This window comes from Canis lupus, chromosome 14 (assembly GCF_048164855.1).
Source record: "Canis lupus baileyi chromosome 14, mCanLup2.hap1, whole genome shotgun sequence".
In the NCBI taxonomy this organism is placed as follows: Eukaryota; Metazoa; Chordata; class Mammalia; order Carnivora; family Canidae; genus Canis; species Canis lupus.
The window spans coordinates 23479690-23507313 of NC_132851.1; the positions used below are offsets into that span (position 1 = coordinate 23479690).

The 27624-nt window shown below is 43.9% G+C and overlaps 1 protein-coding gene across 3 annotated transcripts; it reads right to left on the reverse strand.

Moving 5' to 3' along the window:
• Positions 1-7461: 7461 nt before the first annotated feature.
• C14H8orf76 (chromosome 14 C8orf76 homolog) lies at positions 7462-27474 on the reverse strand. 3 transcript variants are annotated; one of them, XM_072774378.1, is made up of 6 exons: positions 27313-27474; positions 24320-24415; positions 23448-23591; positions 18445-18851; positions 13992-14124; positions 7462-7834 (listed from the first exon to the last, which is right to left on the reverse strand). In XM_072774378.1, exons 1-6 carry the CDS (start codon positions 27427-27429, stop codon positions 7637-7639), a joined length of 1095 nt encoding a protein of 364 aa, XP_072630479.1. In that variant the 5' UTR covers positions 27430-27474; the 3' UTR covers positions 7462-7636. The 3 variants fall into 3 exon arrangements, with proteins under 3 accessions (XP_072630479.1, XP_072630478.1, XP_072630480.1); XM_072774377.1 differs by having other exon boundaries at positions 18445-18902; XM_072774379.1 differs by lacking the exon at positions 24320-24415 and having other exon boundaries at positions 18445-18902; positions 27313-27471.
• Between the last annotated feature and the right edge of the window lie 150 nt (positions 27475-27624).

Below are 27624 nucleotides of genomic sequence, written 5' to 3' on the forward strand. Positions count from 1 at the left end.
TTTGGGATTATTTATCACTGCATCATGATCCACCCTAGCCCGCTGGGACCTGCCTACGTGAGGCTGGGCCGTTCCTTTGTGGAACTGGATTCCCAAGGGCCCCCCAAGCCCTGGGCTCTCACCCCAAGACGCTATTTCCACCAGACACCAGGAGGGTTTTACACACATGGCAAGGGGGTGACTGAGGATCAAAGCAAATGCTAATCCAAGTTTCCAATCCTCCCAAACCCAGTATGCCCTGTCTCTAATTCTGCTCTGGGCTAAAACCACACCTGTACCTGCCTTGGCCGCCCTGCTCGCTGGGGGCTGTCCTAAACACATGGCATCTCTGCCACCGTGTGAAATTCGACGGTAGCCAGGGGACACCTGCCATGTGTGTGCTGACACCATTTCAGCTCCAGGGAGGGACCCAGACTCACGTCTGTCCTGGAGAACTCCAAAGGTGGCCGAGGCGTGACACCCACATGAACCACCATCGTGAAGAACATGAGAGAATGAAATAGTATGACAGGCATGGTGGGGGGCGGAGGGGGGCGTCACTGACGGCCAGATGCACGCCCCATACCGGGGATGAGGGCTCATGTTACCCAGAAGGATTATCAGCCAGGACTGACTGGAAATGTTAGTCCCACAAGCCTCTCCTAGAAATTATCTGTTGTGCTCATGTGCTCCTCACCAGATACTGACCTTTTATCGCCCTGTCTGCACCGTAAGAGCCCAGAGGCCAAGGTTACCTTTGCTGGCCCCGGGGGCCCTAACCTCAGCGCCTGGGTGGTCCCAGCCCACAGTGAGTGCCACCTGACTGCCGGAGGGGCTTGGCTCCTGCTGGGGACACTGACACAGCGCAGGATGACTTCTCCTCTCCCGGCTCCTGCTCTCACCTCGAGGTGGGCTCCCTGTCCCCAGCCTTGCTTGCCATGCTGGCCTGTCACGGAAGGTGCCAGAGCCACATCTTCAAACACTTCGTTTGCTGGACTTGGTCCAAGAAGTTGTTGGACACAGAGAAACTGCCACTCACTTTCTCAGCTTCCTCCTGAAGAGCGTATGTGTGTCAGAAAAACTGTTACCAGAGAGTATAAATATCGCAGACACACATGCACGAGCATAAACACAACCTCCTTTCTTCTTGTTGTTTGCTGTGTTTCGCCTGAGGCAGACATGTCGCTTCCGAGGTGGGTGGCGCGTCCCTTCCCTCTCCCCTCGGGAGGGCGTGCTGAGGGGCGTCTGCAGGAGCCACGCTGAGGCTGACCCTCCCGGAGGAAGACACTCCTTCTACCTGACTGCCTTGGAACCGGGACATAGGTCTTTCCTGTCATCAGACTCACACTGAAACCCTGGCTGTCCCTGGGCCTGGAGCCTGTTGGCCTTTGGACTGGAACCTCACGCCGGACCCCCCGGGTCCCAGCCTGTCTGCTCACCCTGCGGACCTTGGGACTTGCCGGCCTCCAGAATCACATCAGCCAGTGCATGTACTAGATCTCTCTGGACAGACAGAGCCACAGGTACAGATACAAGTACAAATAGGCATATTGAGGTTCTGTTGCCCCAGACAACCCTGGCTAACACTGATTTCGGTGCCAGGCGTTTAAGGGCCTTATCTCCAAATACATTCTGAGGTACTGGGCTAGGCCTTCAACATACAACTTCGGGGCGGGACGGGGGAACGGAATACAGGCCAGCCATGACAGGCAGGCCTCCCACGTAGGCCGTGGCCAGAGCAGCCTGGCCTGGTGGACACCGGGCTGCCCCTTCCAGCCCCGCCCTTGCCCCCCGCCTGTCCCCACGGCACTCCCCTCCTGCCCTGCCGTGGGACAACAGACAGCTGAGTCAGCTCAGCTAGGCCTCCGGAGAGGGCCCTTCTCCATTCAAACTCTGCCAGCAGAGTCAGGGGCTTACTCTGGGGGCTGTTCTCCGAGAACATGTGTGAGCTCCTCACAGGCCCTGCAGTGCAGCCCACAGAGGGGTGAGCCCGCCACTGCTGTGCTGGGAACCCTCCCCGCAGGGCGGCGTGAAGAAACGTCCAGCTCACGTTTCCTTGCTGAATTATTCTATCCCAAGTCCTGGGACGCCAGCCTCGGTTTCCACACCAAAAGGGCCTGGATTCATGTATTTAATCACAAACTTGGCCCTCTGCGGTGCCAGGAGCTGGGTGGCCAATGTGGATGGAAGCGGATGTGCTCCCTGCTTTCCATGAGCTTAGCAGCGTCAAGGGCCTCGCTGCCTGCCTGCATCTTGCTATCTGTGGTTTGTTGGGTCTGAGAGTGACGGGGGGCAGGGAAGGCCTGTATGAGGGGAGACAGGGGTGGACACTGGAATGTGAGAAGCAGTCAACCACGAAAAAGGTGGGAAGAGCGTGCCAGACAGCAGGCAAAGGCTGGTTGGAGTTGGCCTTCTAAGTGTAATGGGAAGCCCTGAAGAGTAACAAATTCTTCACAACAATGTGAATTCCCTAAGGCCCTTGGAACATCCGGGGGATCTTGAGGCCACATTGGTACCAATATCTGGAGCTTTCCCAGACCAGCCCCCAAACACATGTTGCATGAAGCTCAAAGACTTTTAACATTTGGAAAGTAAAATCAGATTTATCAGACCAAAGCACAACCCTAACCCTGCTCAAAAACTTTCTCTAGTTTGGTATTTGTTCCCTGAGTGAAGTAAAACTTTTTACATGGCATCAATGACCTTTCATAATGTGATGCTGGCTCACCTGCCCTGCCTCATCTCCCATGTCCCCTCATGCCCGCTAACCTGGACAACCAGCCTTCACGTCCTCCAGGTGGTGGCTCCTTACATCTTCTTACTGAGAAACTCAACATGCCTGCCTCTTGTTCCCCACAGACCCTGCTGCAAACCCTCCCCTTCCCAAAGTCCAGCTCGGATGTTTCCACCTTCATGAAACTTCTTTGGAAGCCCCACCTTCCTCTGTACCCTGCAATAGCCAGACCTCCCTCCTGCCCATTATCTACTATTTACGTGGATGTCCTGTTACTTCGGCTAGAGAATGGAAGCTCTTGAAAGCAGGTGCTGCATTTTTTATTTGATACCTTCTACAATAATGTTCTATCAAAGTTTTAAAAAGGAAAGTCATGTATAAAAGAAATTGCCTTCTGAGAATCAAATTCTTATTCTAAAACAGAGATTGAAGGGGCCCAAGTGGCCTGTATTAGGATTCTTTGGTTGCAAGTAACAGGAGCTGAAACTAGCTCAAGCAGTCAACTTATGACTACAAACATCATAGCTTGAAACAACACACATTACACACATTCATTACCTTAGAGTTCTCTAGTTCAGAACTCCAACATGCATTTCACTGGGCCAGCAGGACACCCTAGGAGAGAGTCCATCTCCTTGTCTTTTGCAATTTCCATAGGCCACCTGCATTCCTTGGCTCGTGGACCCTTTCTCTATCTTCAAAGCCAGTAGCATAGCATCTCTCTGACCCTGACTCACTCCTTCTGTCTCCATGTGATGGCTAATTTTATGTGTCAACTTGACTAGGCGAAGGGATGCCCAGATAGCTAGTAGGACATTATTTTGGGTGTGTTTTGAGAGTTTCTGGTAGAGATGAGCATTTGAATCTGCGAACTGAGTAAAGAAGATCACTTTCCCCAGTGTAGGTGGGCACCATTCATCCTGCTGAAAGCCTGAATGGAACAAAAAGGCAGAGGAAGGGCAAATTTGCTCTTTGCTTGAGCTGAGACATCAATCTTCTGCCTTTGGACACTGGCACTCCTGGTTCTCTGGCTTTGGTATGCAGATCAGGACATAGACTGTTAACCCCATTGACTTTCAGGCCTTTCAACTTCTCAGCCTCCATAATCATATGAACCAACTCCCATAAAAAAACTCTCTCTATATACACACACATTTATACATATACATGGATAAGTACATACATATATCTGTATCTATAGCTACAGATATACAGATATCTCCTGCTGGTTCTATTTCTCTGGAGAGCCCTAATACATTCCATCTTCCATTTGGAAAGATCCCAGTGATTACACTGGGCCTACCTGGATAATCCAGGATAGTCTCCCTATTTTTAGGTCTGCTGATTAGCAACCTTAATTCCCCTTTGCTGTGTAACCTAATGTATTCACAGGTTGTGGGAATTAAGACATGGACATCCTTGGGTGGCTCTTATTCTGCTCGCCACACTCCAGGTGTCTCATGGAGACTTCAGCCAGGAATGTAGCTGGGGGTAGAGAACAGGAAGGGCTTGCAATCAGGAAGTAGCCGGGCATCTGGGCATTACTTTTCCTCCTTCTCTGTAGACTTTCTCTGTCCATTCCTCAGTCTACTTTGGCAGAACACAGCCACTCCCAGGTTTTGACCCTGTTAGTTTCAGACAGGAGAAGAGTCTTTGATTTCTAAATCTCTTGGGTGAGATTCTGATTGGCTGAGACATTTCCAGGTAAACCCTCCATCCTCTCTCCAATTAGAGTCACTGAGTACAAATATGGCAGCCGGGTACCCACCTGTGAGGGTGAGAGGGTAGTTCCCAGAGATAGGGGGTCGGGTGGTTGTTAACTCAAGGGCTGAGCAGACCCAACACTGAAGCTTTAGGTAGTAAAGTCACTCTGCTAAGGAGGGAGAAAAATGACAAGAGTGAGTCCCAAATAGACAAAGGCCAGTCCTCTATTTTTTCAATTATAATCCCATCTGGTGCTTTGGGGGAAAAAGCACGAACACTATGAAATTTAAAGGGGGACCTAAGCTAGTGTGCGATCAGGAACATTTTGTATGAGAATGACCCCTGAGCTGAGATCTGTAGGAAGGGGAAACTAATGGCAGGGTTGGGAGACTACGGGAAATAATGTTCCCAGTAGAGGTAACTGCATGGGCAAAGGGCTTGGGTGGGAATGAATTGGGAAGTCCACTACTGCACTGAAAACGATCTTTCTAAGACCCTCTGGCTACAGTATGAAGATTGTGGATGTGTGAGAGCATATAGGACAAAGGACTTTCACCAGCTCAAATGCCAGCTACAAACTCCACCTTGGGAGAAAATGTTGCAGACAGACCTTTTGGGAGTCACAAGAGGTGAGGATTGCCCTTGGGTCCCACCCCACCCACCTGGAGTGCAGTCATCCCCCTGGTTCACATTTGCTCACCTTCCCTGTGATTCACTCATTGACAAGAGGGTGGGGTCTCTAAGTAGGCAGGCCTGAGATTTTTCTTTAGCATAATCACTGCTCAGTTAACCCTGCCCTTCACCATCTGTGCTGGAAATGATCAAGATGACGTGTGTGAGGAAACTCTGAGGTGCCCAGTATTTCTGAGTGCCCTTCCCCGCCTTGCATTACAGCCAAGCATCATGGTGAAGGAGGCTGGCTTCTCACACACATCATCATCATATTGCTGCCAGGAAAGTGAGGTGGGGCAGGGGTGCGGGAAGATTCACATGGAGACCACTCAGGGAGTTCAGGACAGCACAGACACTGGATCTGGGAGGACTGCCAGAGGGCTGAGAGCTAAAAGCATGGATGCAGCAAGAAGGGCACTAGAATGGAGATGGGAAGCCAAGCCAGACTGGAGGGAAAAGGGTATTTCTAGGAGGCCTAGACTAACAGGGGGAAGGTGTTCAGTTCCAGAAAGAGAAACAGGCAGGGTGTTTCCAGTGCCTCAGCACTGTGTTGGGTCTTTGGGGAATTAAGTTTTTGTGCCAACAAAATAAGACGCTGTTTTGTAATTAACTGTATTAATGCAGTTAATTCAGAAATTCAACAAATATTTAATGAAATGTCGAGTATTCTGTCCTGAGGATACCTCTATGAAAAAGACAGTCTTAGTCCCTAGTTTTACAATTTTAAAGTCTACGGTGAAAAACAAGCAGGTGATCACAACTGAGCAGTGAGAAACAATATGGGAGTGAAACAGTGAAGGAGCATGAAAGAGGGAAACCTACTGCCACCTGGAGGTCAAGACTTCTGGGAAGCTGTAAGAAGTAGAGACTGGAAAGGCTTAGAGAAGCAGCCCTATGATAGGGGATGGGGAGAGGTGCCAGGCCAAACTGCCATGCGAAGGCCTGAAGGCAAAAGCTATGGCACATTTAAAGCTGGGGAGCCGGGAAGGAGGGAGCCTGGGAGCCAAAGGCTTGGCAAACCAGGTTTCTGTTTGGGCTATATCCTTGGGGGCCATCCGCAACTAGACCATAAACTCCCAGAGCCAGTGTCTCCACGGCAACCACACAATGCTTGTCATTGAACAGGAGCTCCACAGTGATTGTTCATGACTCCGTGAGTGGATGGATGGAGGACAATGGGGAGCTGTTGAGAGGCTTCCATATAATGGTTCCTAAAAATTAAAATGTCTATTAATCATACCAATCTTTTGTTTCACATTAGAGATAAATGACAACTTAAAATTGCTAGTCAAGCTATCATACATACTAAAAGACCAGTCAAAATAGAAAGAGAATCAGACATTTCTGTTTTGTGAAGGGGCCTGGGAAGGGGTGAAGCAGCCGGTGAAGTGGAAGGGAAATCTCGAGGATTCCACTTCTTTGCCCAGGGCTGGAATTCTTTTACCTCTGCTGAGAAGAATAAAAAGCTGTGTGGGACAACACTTGATGAAGTTTTTGGTTTACTATTAAATTCCACTCCTCATAAGGGCGCTCTTCCATTCCAGATGATGCGAGTAAGATGATGGCCTTTTGTATGGAAGATTTTAGAGACTGTGACTCTAATCAAGTGGCTGGAAGACAGACCATCACCATAGATGACAGTGCCCTGTGGGCCTTGCGTTTTTGTGCCTCTGGTGAGCAAGACTGCCCTTCATTCCACACTGTAATTTCAATGATGCCTGCACAGCAAACAGCCTTACAAAAGAGAAGGTGTCCTCCGCTGGAGCACAAGGCCAGCATGCTGAGTACTGCCCACGAGAGAGAGACCTGAGTTTCTATACTACAGCCTACTCCATGCGCACTCTTTGTTCAGACCCATATACAAAATCTCAGAGCCAGGATCCCTGGGTGGCGCAGTGGTTTGGCGCCTGCCTTTGGCCCAGGGCGCGATCCTGGAGACCCGGGATCGAATCCCACATCGGGCTCCCGGTGCAGGGAGCCTGCTTCTCCCTCTGCCTGTGTCTCTGCCTCTCTCTCTCTCTCTGTGTGACTATCATAAATAAATAAATAAATATACAAAAAATATTAAAAAAAAAAACAAAACAAAATCTCAGAGCCTTCAAAGACTTTGACACATCATTCTTAGAAATGGTTTACCTTTATGTTTCAACATTCTCATTCTTTCCTGATGAATTTACCTAAACAATGTGGATACTTTTATTGCTGATTATAACACAGTACCTGTTTAAAAAAAACTATTAATATCTAAAAGCCTCTTTTATTCACTTTCCCAACAGGTACCTTCTAAAGGGATAGTAGGTTTAAGATAAGTGAATGGTAAAAATCTACAATGGAAACAAAAAAAATCAAGAAATGACACAGTAGAAATAATCTGGAAGAGAAGCTATTTTTATAAAACAATCATTTTAAATTTACTATATTCCAAAAAAATTTTTTAAAAATAAATAAATAAATTTATTATATTCCATGATTAGTATGGATTCTATCCGAAATAAATAAGGACAATTAAAACATGCAGGATGTTTTCTTTTGTTTTTAAAGGGACCACTAAGCCAAGATTTGTATCTCTGTATGGAACTGATTTTCAAAGGGACAGAAGTGGTCTTTGATCTTTTTGAACCACTTGTCTTCAAATTCTTTCGAAGATGCAATCACCAAGGCAGTCAGGGCTGTAGAACCAACACACTTCACCTCTGTATGAACCTCATCTTTTATTTTTTCTGGGACGATATCTTCTCCCATAACCTGCAGCAGGAGGAAAAAAACAAAACATGTCCCAGTGAAAGGGGCAGCAGACGTGGAATAGAAGACTATGCTATTCATCAAGTGTAAAGGATTTCATACCAAAAAGCAAGCAGAAATATTTTAGCAGCTAGGGGATAATTCCAACAATTCCAACATATTGAAAAGATGTTTGTTCAGAAGTAGTGATCCAAGGACTACATAAGTAAAATACCCCTATTTCTCCTCTTATCTTCCCCTGAGTGAACAAATCACTGAAATGACCAATGTGGCAGCTATTCAGCCTACAGAGAGTGCCCGGTCAACCATCTCAAATCAAAGATGATCTTTTGCTGGCAAGAACACATCTGTGAGTACTTCTCCCTCCTCATAAAATAATCAGAAAGCAGAGCTTGGGCAGAAAACTGCTGCTGGGGGTGAGATGGGGGCATAGATTCTCCCTCTTAGAAGTTCTCCAAAGAAGTCAAAGGCAGCAAATAGGCAAGTAGCAAGTAGCTGGGCCTACCCTCTCCTGACCCAGAGAGTACTCAATCCCTCTGGAGAGGTCACAGCAGCCTCCAGGACCTGGAGGAGCTTGTTTACCCTCCCAAGGCACAACACTGCTCCCTACTGGTCAGAATCAGGCCCAGATATTTTGTTAGTTTCTCTGATAAGACACGCAAAAGTTAAGATGTGGAAAGCTTGCACCTGAACCCACTAAGTGATCAGCCCATCTTTGGTAAGGACAGTGAACTGAAATTAAGTTCCAACACACTTCATACCATTGGCACAAAAGGTTTAGGGAACCATCTGGCAGGGATGCTGTAGAGAGAATTTAAGTCACTTGGATTTGGACTAGATTATGCCTAAATTTCTTGCAAACCCTGAGATCCAATGTATTCATGAATACTCAAATTATAGTGGATTAATAAGCACATCCAAAGAACAGTTTCCACTGACTTTAAATCTTCAAAGACTACTTATTATTTGAGGCAGGAGCTAACAAGATGAATAGCTTTCCCAGTCAACTATCAGCATTTATTATAGCTTTGTATTTTCATTAATTCTTTTTTTTTACATTTTTATTTATTTATGATAGTCACACAGAGAGAGAGAGAGAGAGAGAGAGAGAGAGAGGCAGAGATACAGGCAGAGGGAGAAGCAGGCTCCATGCACTGGGAGCCTGACGTGGGATTCAATCCCGGGTCTCCAGGATCGCGCCCCGGGCCAAAGGCAGGCGCCAAACCGCTGCGCCACCCAGGGATCCCCCTGTATTTTCATTAATTCTAAGACAATTTTTGTTTTGTATTTTAACATTTCTGACATCAAGCAACACCAGCATGTCACAGCATAAATGGCATCTTAATTTTCTTTTTAGTGGCCCATCAAATAATGATGTGTCTTACAATTGATGATTTCTTGGACTCAATTAAATGAAGTATTTTAAAATCTAGGATATAACCCTAAAAGTCTTTTTTTTTAATAAAAAGAGAATTGAATAGTAATATCCAAATAATACAATATTCCAGAAAGAGGGATTAGCAGGTGCATAATTCACAGTTGTCAAAATATCTGCAAAAACATTTGACCATATAAAATAATTTAAACTTCTATATATCAAAAAAAAATCATAAACTTCAGAAAATACTACAACATATAAAAGGTTAGTAAGCCTAGTATAGAGAGAACTCTTAAAAATTATTAAGAAAAACAGAAACATACAAACAGAATAATGAAGAAAAAGCATGACTAGGTATTTCACAAAATACAGATGGCCCATAAACATGAAAAAACTGTTCATCTTAAGAGTAATCAAATAAGTAAATTAACACTAAAAAGTGCCATTTTTACTAATCAAATTGCAGATTTTGAAAAATAAGTTGACTAATACATATAAAACTGTTTTTATAGGTCAAAATGATCAACTTGACAATTTCATATGGTTCAATCTAAATAGGATTTAGAGAAGGAAAATCAGTATTCTCATACAGGATATGTAAATTGAACCAGCTTTCTGAATCATAATTTGGAAAAGGAGTTTCTTTAAAAATGTTTATATATTTTAACCCAGTGATTCTATTCCTAGTAATCTATTCTAAAAGGAATACACTGATTTTTTTTTGCAGAGTTATTAAAATAGGTAGTTAATATTTGTTAAATGTTCAATATAGAGGACTTAAGTAAATAAATGATAGCTCATCCAAAGCTATAACTGGACCACTATCCCACCATTAAAAAGGACATACTTGGGCAGCCCTGGTGGCACAGTGGTTTAGCGCCGCCTGCAGCCTGGGGTGTGATCCTGGAGACCCGGGATGGAGTCCCACATTGGGCTCCCTGCATGGAGCCTGCTTCTCCCTCTGCCTGTGTCTCTGCCCCTCTCTCTCTCTCTCTCTCTCTGTCTCTCATGAATAAAAAAAAAAAAAAAAAAAAAGGACATACTTAAACAACCCTATAGAGGTATGGGTTGTGATCTCAGGGTCATGGGATCAAGCCCCACATCAGGCTTTGTGCTCTGCACTCAGTGCAGAGTCTGCTTGAGTTTCTCCCTCCCTGTCCCTCTACCTCTCCCCAAGGCATGCTCTCTCTCTAAAATAAATAAATCTTAAAAAAAAAAAAAAAGATACGGGGACACAATCATGTTACTATGTCAGGTAAAAATAAGAGTATAAGGTGAAATGTACAGTTTGGCAGTTCTTCAAAAATTAAACAGAATCACCACGTGACCCAGCAAACTCCATTCTTAGGAATATATATCCAGAAGAATTTAAATCAGGAATTCAAACAGATACTTGTATGCCAATGTTCATAGTAGTATTATTCACAATAGCCAAAAGGTAGAAATGATCTAAGTGCCATTTGACAGATGAATGGATAAACAAAATGTGGCATATACATAAATGCAATGGAACATTATTCAGCTATAAAAAAGGAATGAAGTTCTGACACATGCTACAATAATGGATGAACCTTGAAACACTACATTAAGTGAAAGAAGCCAGACATAAAAGGGCAAATATTATAGGACTCCACTGTTTGAAATATCTAATATAGGCAAATTCATAGACACAGGAAGTAGATTAGAGGTTACTAGAGGTTGGGAGGGAATGGAAATTATTGCTTAATGGTTAGAGTTTCTCTTAGGGATGATGAAAAAATTTTGGAAGTAGTGCTGATGGTTGCACAACACCGTGCATGTGATTAATGAATTGTACATTAAACATGGTTAAGATGGCAAATTTTATGTTATATATTTTTCATCTTAAAAAAGTAGAGAAGGGTAGCTTTTATAGAATAAAAGAGATGGGGATCCCTGGGTGGCGCAGTGGTTTAGCGCCTGCCTTTGGCCCAGGGCGCGATCCTGGAGACCCGGGATCGAATCCCACGTCGGGCTCCCGGTGCATGGAGCCTGCTTCTCCCTCTGCCTATGTCTCTGCCTCTCTCTCTCTCTCTCTCTCTCTGTGTGACTATCATAAATAAATAAAAACAAATTAAAAAAAAAAGAATAAAAGAGTTGTAAGAGACAGAAGAACCAAATACAGTCCGTGGATCTTATATGGATCCTTTAATTTTTTTTTTTTAAAGTAGGCTCCACACCCAATATGAGGCTTATACCCACATTAGAGAAGAAGAGTTGGATGTTCTACCAACTGAGCCAGCCAGGTGCCCTAGATCCTAATTCAAATAAACAGTGATAAGAAGAAAAAAATGTATACAATCAAAGGATATTTAAGGACACAGGGTCATGCTCATGTCACCAAGTAAGATTTATGGAGCACAAAATGAAGTGTATATTATAATCCCAATGAGGGTCCAGACATTAGTCTTTTTTTTTTAATATTTTATTTATTTATTCATGAGAAACACAGAGAGGAGAGAGAGAGGCAGAGACACAGGCAGAGGGAGAAGCAGGCTCCATGCAGGGAGCCCAACATGGGACTCGATCCAGGGTCTCCAGGATCATGCCTGGGCTGAAGGTGGCGCCAAACTGCTGAGCCACCCGGGCTGCCCCCAGACATTAGTCTTTGTTAAAAAGCTCCACAGGTACTTCACATGCATTGTCCAGGTGGAGAACTACTATTGCACTCAGTCCACAGATGTACTGAGCGTGGTAAAGATAAAGAGTATGAAGATTTTTAAGACATCTTGTAAGGATGTCTTCTTTTTAAGGATAACCTTACTTATAAGGAAACCTAAAATCTAGTTGAAAAGTTGAGACATATTCTTGTATTTCTTATAGGGTCCAAAGAGCTACCTATTCAATACTTCACTCTTCCTGAGCTGAGAGGAGGGAGCCATTGCCACAGACAGGAACGTTCAGGGAAAGCTTCCTACAGGGAAGAACCTCAGTGGGGTCTTTGAGGATGGAAATACAGTAAGTGGGTGGAGATGAGAAAACCCACAAGTCTGTTAGATGTGGCAGATCAGTTTAGAGGATGCAAAAGATTTGTGTAAGGAATTACTAGGTCCTAAGTTTGGGGTTACTCTCTGGGAGGCCTTGGATATCATATGGAGGCACCTAAAATAGACTTGACCTCTGAGGTGATGGTGACACACTTTGGTTTTGGGGCAAGCAGGTAATACGCTCAAAGCAATGTTGTAAGAGAAAGCTAGCAGCAGCAACGTTTCAGTCAGATCTGAGGGGAGAAAGTAAGGAGGCAAGGAGAGCCAAGCCAGGAGGTCACTGTGAGCCAAGCAGAGGTGGTAGGGATGAGGGTGCTGGAGGTGCAAGAGAAATGAAAGGTGGACCTGAAAGAAGGGTGACTGCGTGCCTGCAGGAGGGGAGATGGCTCACAGCTAGCGAGGCCCCAGGTCTAGATAACAGAATGACAGACAGCAGTGATGAAAAAAACAAAGTCTAGCATGGAGAGGGTTCTCTCCAACTTCTCTCTGCTAGATACTGACAGAAGATTGACTGGAAAGTGTTTTGATGAGTAGCTCCATTTTAGACACTTTGTACCTGAAGTGACAGTAGGATCATCAGTTATCATTTCAGATAAATCACTTAATCACAGACCAGGTAACTGGTCTGAGACGTGAGACAAGTGTTCCAGAGATGGGACTAAAGATACAGACTGGAGGATAATCAACCCAGAGGTGACCACTGAAACCATGAGTGTGGTTATGACTTCTGTGGGAGATGGCAAAGAGAACAGAGAACCTAAGTAGAACCTCAGATGATGTCATTACTTAAGACCCAGAGGAAAGCAGCAAGTTCCAAGAGGCAGAGGACTATTAGGAAAATAGGAGAAAATTAGACTAATATTGCCTCTCTGAAGTAAAGGGAAGTGGAAACAAAAAGTGGGTGGCTAATAGCTATAAATGCCACATAAGGATGAAGGAAAGCAAAGGCTAAAGAAGGCTACAGGAAACTGAGGATGGACAGACTATCTGTTACACCTGTCTGTGGGCTCAAGGGAAAAAGCCCATGAAAGGGAAAAGGTTGAAAAAGGCTCACAGAGAACGGGAAGGAGAGCGTGGCCCCATAAGAGAGAAAAGGGGTCCAAGTGGACACTTAGTTTGAAGGAAGAAAGGAGCCAGACAATTGAGATATGCAGTATTTCTTAAAGAATGACGGTGGGATGGATATGGATATAGACTAACTGCATGGGAAAAGCACCTGTATTGTCAAGTTTCAGTTACAGTCAAATGTCAAAACCTTGACATTTCAATTTTTCTGCAACCATCAAGGTAGTTGAAAAGTGGGCAATAAAGAATATGGACTTTGTGGTGGGACGGGCTCCCATCTAGCACTGCAGCTTATGATCTGACCTTAGGCAGGTCCTAACCTGTCTGATTCTCACTCCCAGATTCACCTGTCCCACAGGCCGTGCTGAGGGTTCTGAGGACAAATGGAGGAAAAAAGGTACGGAAATGCTGCAAGAATGTCAACATTCATTCATTCGTTTAATCAGCACTCAAATAACAGTTACTGGGCATTTACGATGTTCAAGCAGGCAGGTACTAACAAGCACCGACAAGAAAATGAAACAGAGTCCCTGCCTCCAGCATGCTGCAGGAGAGAGATGACGAAGAGGCTGCTTTCAGGGATTGAGTGATCAAAAGGCATGTGAAGCAGGGAAAAAAGAGTCCCTTCGTAGAGATTTGGCTGTTTCTTAAAAAATGGTACCAGAGCCAAGAAAAATACCTCTGATGCCTGGGGGTTTATGTGAACACTCACCTCAGCTATCAACAGCAAAGTGTCTTCCTTGAAGCTGAACCCTTTCATTTTATCTTCAATTTCCTGCTGAGTCCTTAAGTTCTTCTCCAAAGCAAATGATGTTTGCTGAGATTGGGTGAGCTGAAGCAAAAGCCTGAAAAACATTAAGTTCCAACGTGTGAGCAACAGGTAAGGGAAAGCAGTGAGGAAATGTTTGCAGAGAGCACAGGTACTGGGCTGGATGGGAGTCCTACCAGGATAAAGGAAGATCCTCACCTTCGTTTTAATCCCTAAAGCTTCTTACCTGAGCAAATGGAGCAAACTGCAATGGAGAGACATCTTTTCTAAAATTCATAGACCAAAGCTTCTCAAATAAATCTTTAGAGGGCAAAATCTCAAAAGGGCTTCCTGTGGAAGTCAAGTGATTGAAAGCACAAACAATTTGGAGTGAAAAGGACAAGCTTCCTAATCAAAGGCTCCTCCTCACAAAGTGTCTGGGATGCGTTCTTTTGAAGTCCGTGTTCTGTGACCCTTTAAATCTCTCCAAACCCACAGCCACTCAACTTCAAGGACTAATTAGATCCTCCAGCATACTTTAATTACCCCAAGCAAGGTCAAATCTTTGACAAGCTTCTGATGACCATCTGGCAACCGCCTCGCCACTACCTTCCCATCATGAGCATAACCTGGTTTTCTCTTTCCTCCTCCCTCGTGTCCTCTTCACACAGCTCTTCTCTTCATTGTTTCTTAAAATATTGAATGTGGGGGAATCCCTGGTGGCTCAGAGGTTTGGTGCCTGCCTTCAGCCCAGGGCATGATCCTGGAGACCCAGGATCGAGTCCCACGTCGGGCTCCCTGCATGGAGCCTGCTTCTCCCTCTGCCTGTCTCTGCCTCTCTCTCTCTGTGTTTCTCATGAATAAATAAATAAAATCTTTAAAAAAAATTGAATGTGGGGGTGCCCGGGTAGCCCAGTCCTTTGAGTGGCTGACTCTTGATTTTTGGCTCAGGTCATGATCTCAGGGACATGAGATTGAGCCATGTCGGGCTCCCTGCTCAGCAGGGGGAGTCTGCTTGAGATTCTCTCTACTCATTCTGCTCATCTCCTGGCTTCTGCGCACTCACGCACTCTAAAAAAAATTTCAATCTTTAAAAAAAATATTGAGTGTGTAAAATTTCCCAATTTCCCTCAGGCCTCACTGTCTCTATTGCTATTCCATAAGCACTCGACTCTTCCATTCACTCATTTCACGTCTTGAATGGACCACTCACTATTCTAGGCATTGGGAGATACTGGTAGGCGAAAAACAGGGTCCTGCTTCATGGAACAGAAGGAGAGATATCACAAATAAATAAGATGACTTCAGGCAGTGAGGACTGCTGTACAAACAAAACAACCCAAGCAGGGGGAATAAAGTGTCTGCTTTAGGTGGGGAAGTAAAGGAAGGCTTTTCTGTGTTACCACTCAAGCTAAGATCTAATGATGAGCCAGCCACCAGAATATCCGGCGGAAGGAGGCCCCTGACACATGAATTAGCTTGATGTGTTTGAAAATCATAAAGATCACTGTGGCTAGAACAGAGAGGAAAAAATAACTGCAGTAAGTGAGGAGAAAAGGAAAGGCAAGGTCAACATCTTGCAGGCCATGGAAAGAAGCGGGGCGTTTATGTAAGTGCAACGGGAAGTCACCGGACAGCCTGGTAGGAGAGCATGCTCTGACCCACATTCCCCCATTCACTCAAACCTGCTTACTTATATGACCTACCTGGCCTCTGGAGGCATGTATATTTGTGACCCCTTTTATCTTTGATGGATATCAAAGATGTACATTTCTACTCTTCCTCCTGAAAGTACCTGAAAATACAGCTTACACTCGTTCCTTCCGTGTCATGCTCATTCAACCCTCTGCCTCGTCATCCATCACCATTCAAACTGCCTTCTCAAAGGCTGCAATGACCTCACTTTCAAATCTCAGAATCGATCCTACCTGACTTTTATCATCTGGTTGCTATTTTCTTTCCTGAAAACTCCTTCATCTCTAGCTCCCTTCTTCTGAGCTGAACTCCTCCTTGTGAAAAGCTCCAGCTGGATGTCCTACAGGCACTCAAATGTCAGCACACTGAACGAAAATCTTCACTGCCATCCTAAGTCTGCTCTGCTCTTTGTCCCGTGTGTCCTGTCGCAGCAAAAGGTGCCACCATCCACCCAAGGTAGACCCTTGACTGGTCTTGGACTCCTTTTCTCTCTTCCTTGTCTTTCCTACACCCTCAGCTGGTCACTCAGTTTGGGCTATTCCACCCTGCAGTGATGTCCATTTCTTCTTGGGTCAGGTCCTAGATCAGGTCTTGATTGCCATCCACTGATGATTCCACAGCTCCTTTACCGGTGTTCCGGGATCCCTATTCCTTCTTCCAAAATATCCTGCCAGCCACCAGATCTCTCTCTTGAAATCACAGCTCTTGTCATACCACTTGGACATTTAAAACTTTCAAATACTATTCAGGCCTTCAGCCTAAAGACCAAATTCTTTAAGATGACGTTTAACATCTTATGCTAATAGTACAGAAGTACAGCCTTCACCAAATGCTGTCCAAATACTGTGCACTACACCAAGAGCTTCAGATACTTTAATTCTAACGATCCCATGAAGAAGGCATTTCCCCATTTCTCCATGAAGATGAAGATGAAGGAACTGGAGATCAGAGAGTTTAAGTAATTTGTGCAAGATCAGACCACTAGCAAGTGGAGGAGTCCACACTCATTCACTTAGTAACAATTTATTAGGTTCTTTAACACCTTAACTCCAAAACCCCTCTTCCTCCTTCTCACTATGTCATCCTGGCTCATGGTCTACAACGCACCTCTCCAGCTCCACCACCAATGCTGCTGTCATTGCAGCAGATTGTGTTACACCAGGCCTTCCACCCCGTGGACTCGGCTTTCTTTCTCTTTACCCAGCCTCTTCTCATTTGGAGACGTATTCCAGAGTCAGCAAGATATCCCAGAAAGAACACAAGCTGTGGAATCAAAGGCCTGGGTCCAAAACATGGCAGCATTTCCTAGCTGTGCCACTTTGGGCATAATTCTAAGTTATGATGCCTAGTCTCCCCGATGGGATCCAAATGTCCACCCCAGGGAGCAGCGAGTGAAATAAGGTATACAAAGCTCTAGCACACATTTCTCTACAGCTGATGGAGGTTCCCAGAAACATTCGGCAGAAGCATCACTCCCTCTGTAAAGGCTTCCTTCTTCCTGCTACACTAAACAGCTCCTGCTACCTGTCCCCATAGGGTTCCACTCACCTACCCGTTAGCACCTGTGCCACCTGTCACTGACTCTTCATGTATTTTCCTCAGAGCACTGAGTGGTGTAAGGAAAGGGCCTTTAAAAAAAAAAAAAAAAAAAAAAAAAAAAAAAAGATTTTATTTTTCTTTTTTAAAAAAGAAAAATAAAAAAATAAAAAAATAAAAAAGAAAAATAAAATCTTTTTTTTAAGAGAGTGAGAGAGCACAAGCAGGAGAAGTAGCAGAGGGAGAGAGAGAAGTAGACTCCCTGTTGAGCAGGGAGCCTGATGTGATGTGGGGCTGGATACCAGGACCCTGGGATCATGACCTGAGCCAGAGGTGGGTGCTTATCTGAGTGAGCCACCCAGGGGTCCCAAAAAGGGCCTCTTTTTAACAATCTTTATGATCCCAGCACCCCGCATGTGCCTGGCATACCACTGATTCAACATATTTCTGATTCACAAAGTAACACAGTCAACACTAAACATCTGCTGAATAAAGTTTACAATTTTGCCTCAGAGATACCACTTCTCAGTGAGCCTCACTGTTCATATTTCTAGAATTCTCCAGAGTTAAAAACAATGACGACAACAACAACAACAAAAGCACTCCCTTTTTGGCATCATGTGAGACCTAAGAGAATCTGTTTCTTTCATAAATTATGGGATTTGGTCAAGTGTATGTTCCCCTTTTCCTTAAACTTTTTTTTTTTCTCTTAAACTCTTGTTACGATGGATTTAAAGTGTCTGGAGTCCCTAAACCACAGGAATTCTCTGTAGAATGAGTTAAACAGTGTTTATTCATATTATTAATAGTGATTCAAACACAAGAACAAATTTTGGTCTTTAGTAGATTTCTATGGAAACTGCAAGTGAAAAATTCCTTGTTTAAAATACCTCTTCCCCTCTGTTAATGTTTTATACATTTAGTTTTCTTTTTCTAGTTTTAATGTTTTTGAATTTTAACATTTTATCTGGAGCAATGGTAACAAATCATATTCTTGAGCAAACATAGTTTTGTTTTTAAATCTTACTAAAAGGACATGTTCAAAGGATTCCATCTAGACTATAGGGAAAATAATCTCAAAAACATACCAAATGTCTAGCCTATAACTTTTTGAAGTTTAAAATTAGAAAAATAACACCTTTACCCTTGGCCTAGTCCCCTGTGTTGTTTAATCCATCTTCATTACCTGGTTCGTATAAAAGAGGCACACGCTTTCATCTGAGTCTCTAGCAACACTGCTTCTCTCTTTTCTGCCATACAGTTTTGAATATTTTTCATGGCTTTCTCATTCTTCTGGTTATTACTGCTGCTTGCTTCCATAGAAAACACAGAGCTCTCAGGCAACGTTTCAGGAAAACACAAAAGACAGTCTTTTCCTGAGTGTGGAAAGGAGGATTTGATAGTTTTGTCACTGGAGGTGAAACTGTTCTGTTTCTGAGATGACGCACACAATGTTGACAGAGCTGGCCCCAGATTCAGGTAAGCCTCTGCCAATTTGCCCCAGTTCCAAGGATTAAAAGGATGCAAAGAAATTAGTTTCTGTAGGCAGAGAATTGTTTTCTCCAAGTTCTGCAGACTTGAACAAATAGCCAACTGGAGATAGAGCACAGTGGTTAAATGGTCTGTGTTAGTTGCTTTATTTTCCTAAGGAGAAAAAAAAAAGTTAAAAACTTTATTATTTTTTTAAAATTCTATTTTTAAACAATCTCTATACGCAATGTGGGGCCCAAACCCACAGCTCCGAGATCAATACTTGCATGCTCCACCGACTCAGCTAGCCAGGGGCTCCAAGAGTTAAAAACTTTAAACTGCAGAATGTTTTTCATGTAAAAATGGAGATGCCTAAAAACCCAACTTGTGTATGCTGTAAATGAGAGGTATCTTTCTGTAGCTACAAGTACAGAGAACTGTTTGAAGCTGTAAACCTAGAGAAATACATACTACCTACCAAAATAACCACCAGACACTCCCAAACATCCTGTCATAACTGTAACATAATTCATGTGACAGTGGCCTGACAAAATTCAGCACCCAAATCATAAAATGGCAGTTTATCTTCAATTTTTATTGTAATCTTCATTGTCTTAGCCAGAAAGCCGAAAGACCTAAGCCAACTCTTTTTAACCCTGGGCTAGCGGTTCCATTTTAATATTCCAGGTTTTCTAAAAATCCAAATGGTAATTTCCTTGAGGATTCAAATGGACTCCATTTCCAAATCTGACTTGGCTTAGACATCTTAAACAGGAGAGCCCTGAAGCTCTCAGTGCTTCACGATGCATCATAATTGAATCCAAATGCCGTCCCTGGTAACTATTACCAAGGCCAATTATTTTTGGCCAGAAGGGGTTGCTTGGTTTCCTTCTGATCAGAAAATGCTTTTCAAGTCTCTTTAACCAGAGCCACCACCTCTTGCCTAACTTGCCATATGGCAAAAGCCCTGTGGGTTAGGGAAAACAAGGCTTCTTTTTCTAAGTTAGTCTGTGGAGAGCAGATGGCAGACTAAAATTACCTTTCAGTTAATTTTAAGCCTAAAGAAAACTTGGCCTACTAATATCCAGATCAAACTCCTGTACAAAACTACAATGAGCCAGAAATACAAGTAAAACTACCCAGTATGCAGCCTGAAGAAACAGGCCAGTGAGTGAAAGCTTGGGGAGGATCCTAAATATTTCTATATTAAGTGAGAATACAGAAAATAAAGCTCCATGCAATCTATCTGGTGATACTGCAACTTCCCAAAGACAAATATATTTGGTTTTATTACTATTGTTTAGCATTTTGTCCTTCCTAACAGAACATTAGGTTCCAAAAGGGTTTTTTTTTTTTGTTTACTTTTTAAAACTCATTTATTTCAACCTTAGTTCTGACCACATATAAAACTCTTTTTTCTAAAGTTTTTCCCTTCAGAAATCTTCTATAATTTTTTTCTTTTTAAGTTTATTTTATTTCCAGTTAGTTAACATACAGTGTTTTATTAGTTACAGGCGTACAATATAGTGATTTACCCCTTTCACACATCACTCTGTGCTCATCACAAGTGCACTCCTTAATCCCCACTACCTAGTTCACCCACCATTCCACTCCCACTCCCCTCCCTTCTGGTAACCATCAGTTTGTTCTCTGTAGTTAAGAATCTGTTTCTTGCTTTTTTACTTCTCTCATTTCTCCCCCCAAAAGTTTTTCTGTTCAATGCTGAATTCCTAGTAGAGAGCATAGCACCATGGACATAGCAGATATTCAGTAACTAAGTAATACATCTTCATGTCGTTTATTTATAAGGAGAACAACACACAGACTTTAAGAAATACTACCTTTCTTCTACAACTAGTCTATAGTGCTTTATGCTATTTAACAACATTTCATATTGAGAATGTATGTTGGGGTAGAGGCTGTTACATACAAACTATGATTTTGATGGAAGAGTTTTTACAGCATAAATAATAACTCTATGGAAATTAAATTCCATTTAAATGACTTTGTGTGATTTTCCCAGAATAATACAACTCCTGAAATGCAATAATGATGACAACAGTTAATATTTATTGAGTGCTGGGCAGACCGGGTGGCTCAGCAGTTCAGCGCTGCCTTCAGCCCAGGGCATGATCCTGGAGACCGGATATTGAGTCCCACGTCCGGCTCCCTGCATGGAGCCTGCTTCTCCCTCTGCCTCTCTCTCTCTCTGTCTCTAATAAATAAATAAAATAAAATTTTATGATAGACAGAGATGATATGTTATGTTATGATAGACAGAGAGAGAGAGAGAGAGGCAGAGACACAGGAGGAGGGAGAAGCAGGCTCCATGCCGGGAGCCCGACGCGGGATTTGATCCTGGGACTCCAGGACCGCGCCCTGGGCCAAATGCAGGCGCCAAACCACTGAGCTACCCAGGGATCCCAAATAAATAAAATCTTAAAAAAATATATTTATTGAGTGCTAATATGTGTCATGCACTAGTTATACTCATTTATTCCTCATGACAATCCTTTAAAATAGATTCCATTATTATCCCCATTTCATAGAAGAGGGAACCGAGTCATAGCAGAGAAGTTGGAGAGCTTGCCTACATAGCTAGTAAGTAGCAGAGCTATAGTCAGTCATATCAGAAGGCACAGGATGCAGGGTACTTTAGAAGAGCTGACGCATGTTAGCTGGCTTGGGATTCTCCCTCCAGATACAAGATGAGCAGTGTATTGGGGCGGGGGGGTATGGATATGCTTCATCTGTCACCTTAGCACTGAACCCAGAACTGGGCATGTAGGACTGCAACATTTGTAGAGTACACACATTTAAAAAAAAAAGTCATTTACCGTCAGAAAACAACATTGTTACCATAGCTTATCTCATGAGCCTATCAGTTACTGTAAGATGTTTAATTATTTAAAATGATAAAATATAAATGAGTTCTATTACAAATTCTGCCCAAAAATCATTAAGAAGAGAGTGAATTAGAAGTTGTGAGCATAAAGTGTTCGCATCCTGAGGGGCACTCTAGGACTGTGTATTTTATTCAATGCAATATACCGACCTGTCCCCCATACAGAACACAAAAGGACAATAACCACCGAGACAAAAACAGAAATGGACCAAAGCTAATAACAAAAGAGAAAGGTCTGTAAGGAAGAAATTTAAAAAATAAAACAAAACACGGGGTACCAGGCAATGGGAAACTATGCAAATTGGTAGAGGTCGGAGGTCATGTAGAGACTCAAAGAAAGAGTGAAAGCCACTGGCCTACACTGCTGGTTCGTTCTCCCACAAGGGGCCTACAAGCCTGATGGATAGTTCTCAGTCCTGGCAGGGGAGCTGAAGGTCTTCCGACTGGTCCCTCTTCCTACTTCATAACATCCTAAGCTCTGGACAGCTGGCATCTGCTGACAGGCAACAGATGTTTCTCTGAGCCACAGAAACAGACTTCCTAAGCTAGAAGGAACCACAGAAATGATCCAGACACTAATGCTGCTGCCACTGCCTTCAGTAGGTTAGGCAGGGAAGAGCACAGTGGTGCAAGAGATGCCAGGAAGAGAGAGGGGAGAGAGAGCATAGAACAGGAACGAAGGACGCGTGACTGATGTCTAGAAAAAGGCACAAAGGGCCAAAGCTGCTGCTAATTTGCAGACCCCAGAGACAGAGAATGAATGCTGTTAAATCCCATCAAGTTCACTGTGCCACGTGCTTCTGAAGAAGCTAATCTTACCTTCCAGCTTAAGAATTAACCTGCATTTATTAAAGGGGAGAAAAAGAAGAAGACATAGCTGTTTTCCACATTCTAAAGACAAATTCCAAGGTCTGCTCTCACTGCAAGAGGCTGAGGTCTGAGGCAGTAAACCCACCAGCAAGTAAATTTAGGGATTTCTCTTAGTGAAATGGAGGAGGACAGCTCAATCGGATGCATACTTTAGGCTGACCTCCCAGCAACTTCAACTGCCGGGATCATGGATCAGTGTCTTGGCACCTCATTTTAATTCCTTCTGAGCAAGAAAACTGGTCATCTATAAACTAAGATTGGTCTTTTTAGACCAATCCTTATATAAAATTTATACACAGAAAAACCAGAAGTAAATTTAAAAAATGCTTTCATCTGAAAACAAAAACAAGCAGAATCTAGAACTGCAAATAACTGCTTTTCTTCATCCCTTAAAAAGGGATTCTGTGAATTCCATTTAAGAATAAAAAAGGCTGTTAAGCTTGGCTCAGTATTGTATCTAGCTTTTTTTTTTTGATTAACTTTATTTCTTGTTTACAAAAGTAATCCATGTTCATTGTAGAAATTTTGGAAAACAAAATCTAAAATAAATAAATAAATAAATAAATAAATAAATAAATAAATAAATAAATAAATCAAAATAAAATAAAATAAAATAAAATAAAATAAAATAAAATAAAATAAAATAAAATAAACGTTACTGATGATCTTCCTACTCTGAATGTTTACTCCTAACAAGAGTAAAACCTTTACAAATGAGATTTTTAGGCATAACACAGGAAAGAAAAAAATGTTACAAGAAAATGACTGTCTAGAGCTCTGAACTGTTCATTACAAAGTTCTTGCACCACTGACGATTTTCCTCTACTTATCCAAACCCGCAAATTTTGCTGCTGGCAAGAAGTTGTTTTTGTTTTTGTTTTAGAAAATAAACTATTCAAAAATCCCAAGAAAGCAAAAGGAAAATAAGCAACCAAACCACTTACCAAGTTTGTAGCAATCTCCAAGGCTTCTGTGTGCCTTCCCAGGTGAGCCAGACACCGAGCCTGGCCTTCCTGGACATCCCTCTTCATGGCAAAATTCGTAGATGGCAATTTTTCAGAGATGCTGGAATACTCTTGCAGTGCTTTCTGCCAATTATTTGTTACATAAAGGAAATGAAGAGAAGGAATAAAAAGAGGGGCAAAAATATAGTAGAAATAAGGATTCAGTTATAGGGATGACTTTTTTCTTGGCAGAAGGTATTATGATAATGGACTCCGCAACGAACCAAGGAAGGCTTGAGTAACTTGTCAATACTATTCTTCTAAAAGGTAGAAAAGAAATGGCTGGAGAATATAACCGCTACCACCATGGGAAATATCACCATAGGGTAGGAAAAGCTTTCTGAAGCCAAATAGACCAGGATTGAATCCTGGTTGTGCCACTAACTTGCTACACTACCTGCCATTTCTCATCAGCAAAGTAACAACAAGACTCTTGCGAAGAAATGAGATCTTCTATGTAAAGCAAGATGGTATCTACTTGTCCTTCCCTTTTCTTACACATTTTGGGGTGCCCTACCCCGTGACTCTGTGAGGAATCTGTACTAGAGGCTCCCACAGAATGAGGAGGTAACAGAACCTGGGGAAACAGACCTGCAAGGATCCCAAAAAGATCCCTATATCGTAGATACAGGACACAAAACAAATAACATAGAGGCATGTAGAAAAGGACAGAAACTTGGGGTTCTGAGTTTACAAACACTTATCACAGATCAAATTCACCCTCACAAACAACATGCTCACAACTAACATCCTACAACTGGCAGAACAAGAGCTTATGTCAAGTAGCGCAACCTCACAGAGCTGAACTCTACCTGATACTCCTGCCGTCTGTAGGCAAGGTCCCCTTTGAATTTCTTCAGAGTTAGAGCTTCAACATCATCACTGTTCCCTGTTTCTTCATCAAACCACTAGAAATTGTGAAAATAGCATGTTACAGAAATTACGTTTTGCTTTTCCACCTACTTAAATAGAAGCAATTTCCCACATATAGTTGATTAAACCTCAAAGAGAGACATACTTCTTTAGGATGAGACTCACAGGAAAACATCCAACAAGAATGACAATTTTAGCATTGGTTTAGTTTTCATTAGAATTATTTTGAGTTGGGACGTCTGGGTGGCTCAGTGGTTGAGCGTCTGTCTGTTTTTGGCTCAGGGTGTGATCTTGGGGTTCTGGGATCGAGTCCCGCATCGGGCTGCCTGTGAGGAGCCTGCTTCTCCCTCTGCCTGTGTCTCTCTGTCTCTCATGAATAAATAAATAAATAAATTATTTTGAGTAATAAACATACCAATACGAAACCCCTCGACTGAAAAAGCAGCACAGGCATATACGGTTCTATCTAGAGCATTTTGAAATGGGGTGGTGCCTGGGAAGCTACATTTTTAACTAGCACAGTTCCCAGTGCTGCTTTTTTTAAATTTTATTTTATTTTATTTATTTATTCATGAGAGACAGAGACAGAGAGAGAGAGAGAGAAACAGGCTCCATGCAGGGAGCCCGACATGGGACTCGATCCCGGGTCTCCAGGATCACGCCCCCAGTTGAAGGCAGCGCTTAAACTGCTGAGCCACTCAGGGATCCCACCAATGCTTCTTTAGACTGAGACACATTTCCCTGTAGAGACACTTTTAGAGTAGATGGAACAGGGATTGACAACGCTTTATGGAAAGGACAAAGGAAAGAGGAATTACCTTTATTTACAGTGCTTTTATGAAAATGTCATAAAAGCAAAGGTAGACTCTAACCAAAGAGACTGAAATTAAGGCTGAAAGGAGGTTTCTGTGCAATCTAATGCCAAGGACCTATAGAAGAGAAGTCTGAGGAAATGCCATTCTGGAATATTTTATTCACTTTTCTACTGATTTAAACCCTATTAGAAAGGAAAGTGACATTGGACTTGGTTAGTAAAGAACGTCAAGATGAGGCAAAAGGCATAACAAAAAGCAGTCTGTGTGCCAGTTTTTCCAGCTTCACCACAGTAGCTCAATCTCCTTTTTTACTCACAGTAAAACATACTGAGGCTGGATGTAGTCTATCCCCAGGTAAATGCTATTAAAATGCAACTGCATTTGTGGTGGTGGTACCATCATGTCAAAATTGCTTGGTCCTATTTCTAAGAGTTGCCTGGCTATCAGTGCCCTCCCATCATCTTAGTAAAACACTTTATCTCCTTGGCCTGTTCCATCCCAGCAAAGAAAGCTAGTAAGTGCTGTTTTTCTGTTTCCCTTAAGTGTTGCGTTAAGTCAACAAGTCTAGGTACTAAATCCATAATTTTCCTTCATGCTCTGCTGCTTTCTAGTCACGGTGCCAGCCCCAACTTACCGAACAATAACCACCTAACTGCAACCCTTCTTCCAATTTTCATGATCCCACTGGGAAATGATGGAGAAAAACTGGCTTTCAAATGATTGTTTCTATTCTCCCACATACGCTGCAGGTCCACAATGATTCAGACAGAAATGGCTTCAAATCTCCCTTTCTGGTAAGAGAAAGCTTGTGAGCAAACGTGGAACTAACAGGTGAAGTGCTGGATAAGGCCAACCTCTGTCCCACAAAGAATCTGGGCAGGGACAGCAGAAATCTTCTAACCCAGGCTCCAGGTTTTTCACCCAGGGAAATCAACATGACTCGAGTAAGGAAGGCCTCTTTGAGGTTATGAGCAGTATCCTATACCAAACAAATCCTAAAGACAAGTGATTTTGGGTTTTACCTGTGAGTGTGCAGCACATCACACCTGACAAAGTATCTCACCCATCGCACTCCACAATGACCCTGTGAGCCAGCAAATATTATTTTTCCCGAACTACAAATAAGGAATTGACACTCTGAAAGGCAAGTAGTAAAAGCCAAGGCTGCAATTCAGGGTCTTGTCTCATGGCGATGGCTTTTAATGCTGCGCCACATGACTTCCCAAGTCCGTTCCTGTTTTTAGTCTGCATGATCAACTACTACAGGTAACTCTGAAAGAAGGTATGCGTTAAGGAGAAAAGGGAAGTGAAATAAAACTAACATAATCTGGTCACTACTGAGCACCCGACACCTTTAAGTACAATGGGTTTTAAGGAAACATGAAGACAATACCAGAAAAGGAACCTAGCTAGCATTTCCAGAAACAGGTGAGTTTCTGATACATAGTAGGGTAGTTCTTACACATGAGAGGAGATTTACATATGTGCAATAATACAAAGTAATATTCTACGGACTCAAAATATTCACGGAGCTCCTGTTATGAACAGAAACTGCCAGGCACTGGAGGACGTAAAGTTAAGCCCCCCGCTCTAATGTGATCGATTAATTAGCTTTATGGTACAGGCAAGGGCTGTAATACAAACTGAAGGGGGCGGGGAGGGAGGGAGGCAAAGACAAACATATTTGCTGGAAAGGAGGAATCAGAGAAGACTTCCTGGAGGAAGCGGCAGTCAAGGTGTGCTCCGAGATGGGTATAACTGCACACCCTGACCCCGCGAGCCGGGCTGACGGGGCTGGGGGAGGTGCCCGAACAGGGGCCGGCCGGCGGGTGCGGCGTCGCCGTTTGGGGAGCAGGTGAGCTTCGGGAGGTGGGCGCTGCCCGCCGGGCTGCAGGCTCAGCGAGGGCGCACGTCGTGACCCGAGGCTGCAGGACCGGGCGCCGCGGGGACCCCCGCCGCCGACAGCGCGGCGCCGCCGGCCAGGCCCACCGGCTGAGGTTCGGAAACGGCCGGGCCTCTCGGGGAGCCGAGGCCTGCGGGGGCGGCGGGCCGCCCGGGACCCGGGGCCCCAGGCCTGCGGGGGTCGGGAGACAGGCCGGCAGGCCCCGCCCTCTCACCTGCGGCTCGCAGCGCTTGGCGCAGTAGGGCGCCGCCGGTCCCGGCCGCCGCTCCCGCCTCTCTTCGAACACCGCGTCCTCGAACTCGCCGCCCAGCAACCAGCAACCGGTCTCCATGGCGCTCCCGCCGCCGCGGTACCGGGAGGGGGGGGGGGGGCTAGAACGGCGGCCACGTGCGGGCCAACGCGGAAGGGGCGGGGCCGTCAAGGCCAGAGCGCGGCATGCTGGGACTTGTAGTCTCTGGGTGGAGGCGGGGGGACCCAAACCGGGATCCGGCCCGCGGCTGCGCTGCTGGCGTGGAGTCCTGGTGGA

Coding starts and splice junctions, on each gene's coding strand:
- C14H8orf76 (XM_072774377.1), bottom strand. CDS start 27,429: ATGGAGACCGGTTGCTGGTTGCTGGGCGGCGAGTTCGAGGACGCGGTG. Junction 23,592..24,319: donor ACAGACGGCAGGAGTATCAG/GTAGAGTTCAGC, acceptor AATAATTGGCAG/AAAGCACTGCAAGAGTATTC. Junction 7,835..13,991: donor CTTTGCTGTTGATAGCTGAG/GTGAGTGTTCAC, acceptor CTCCTGCTGCAG/GTTATGGGAGAAGATATCGT.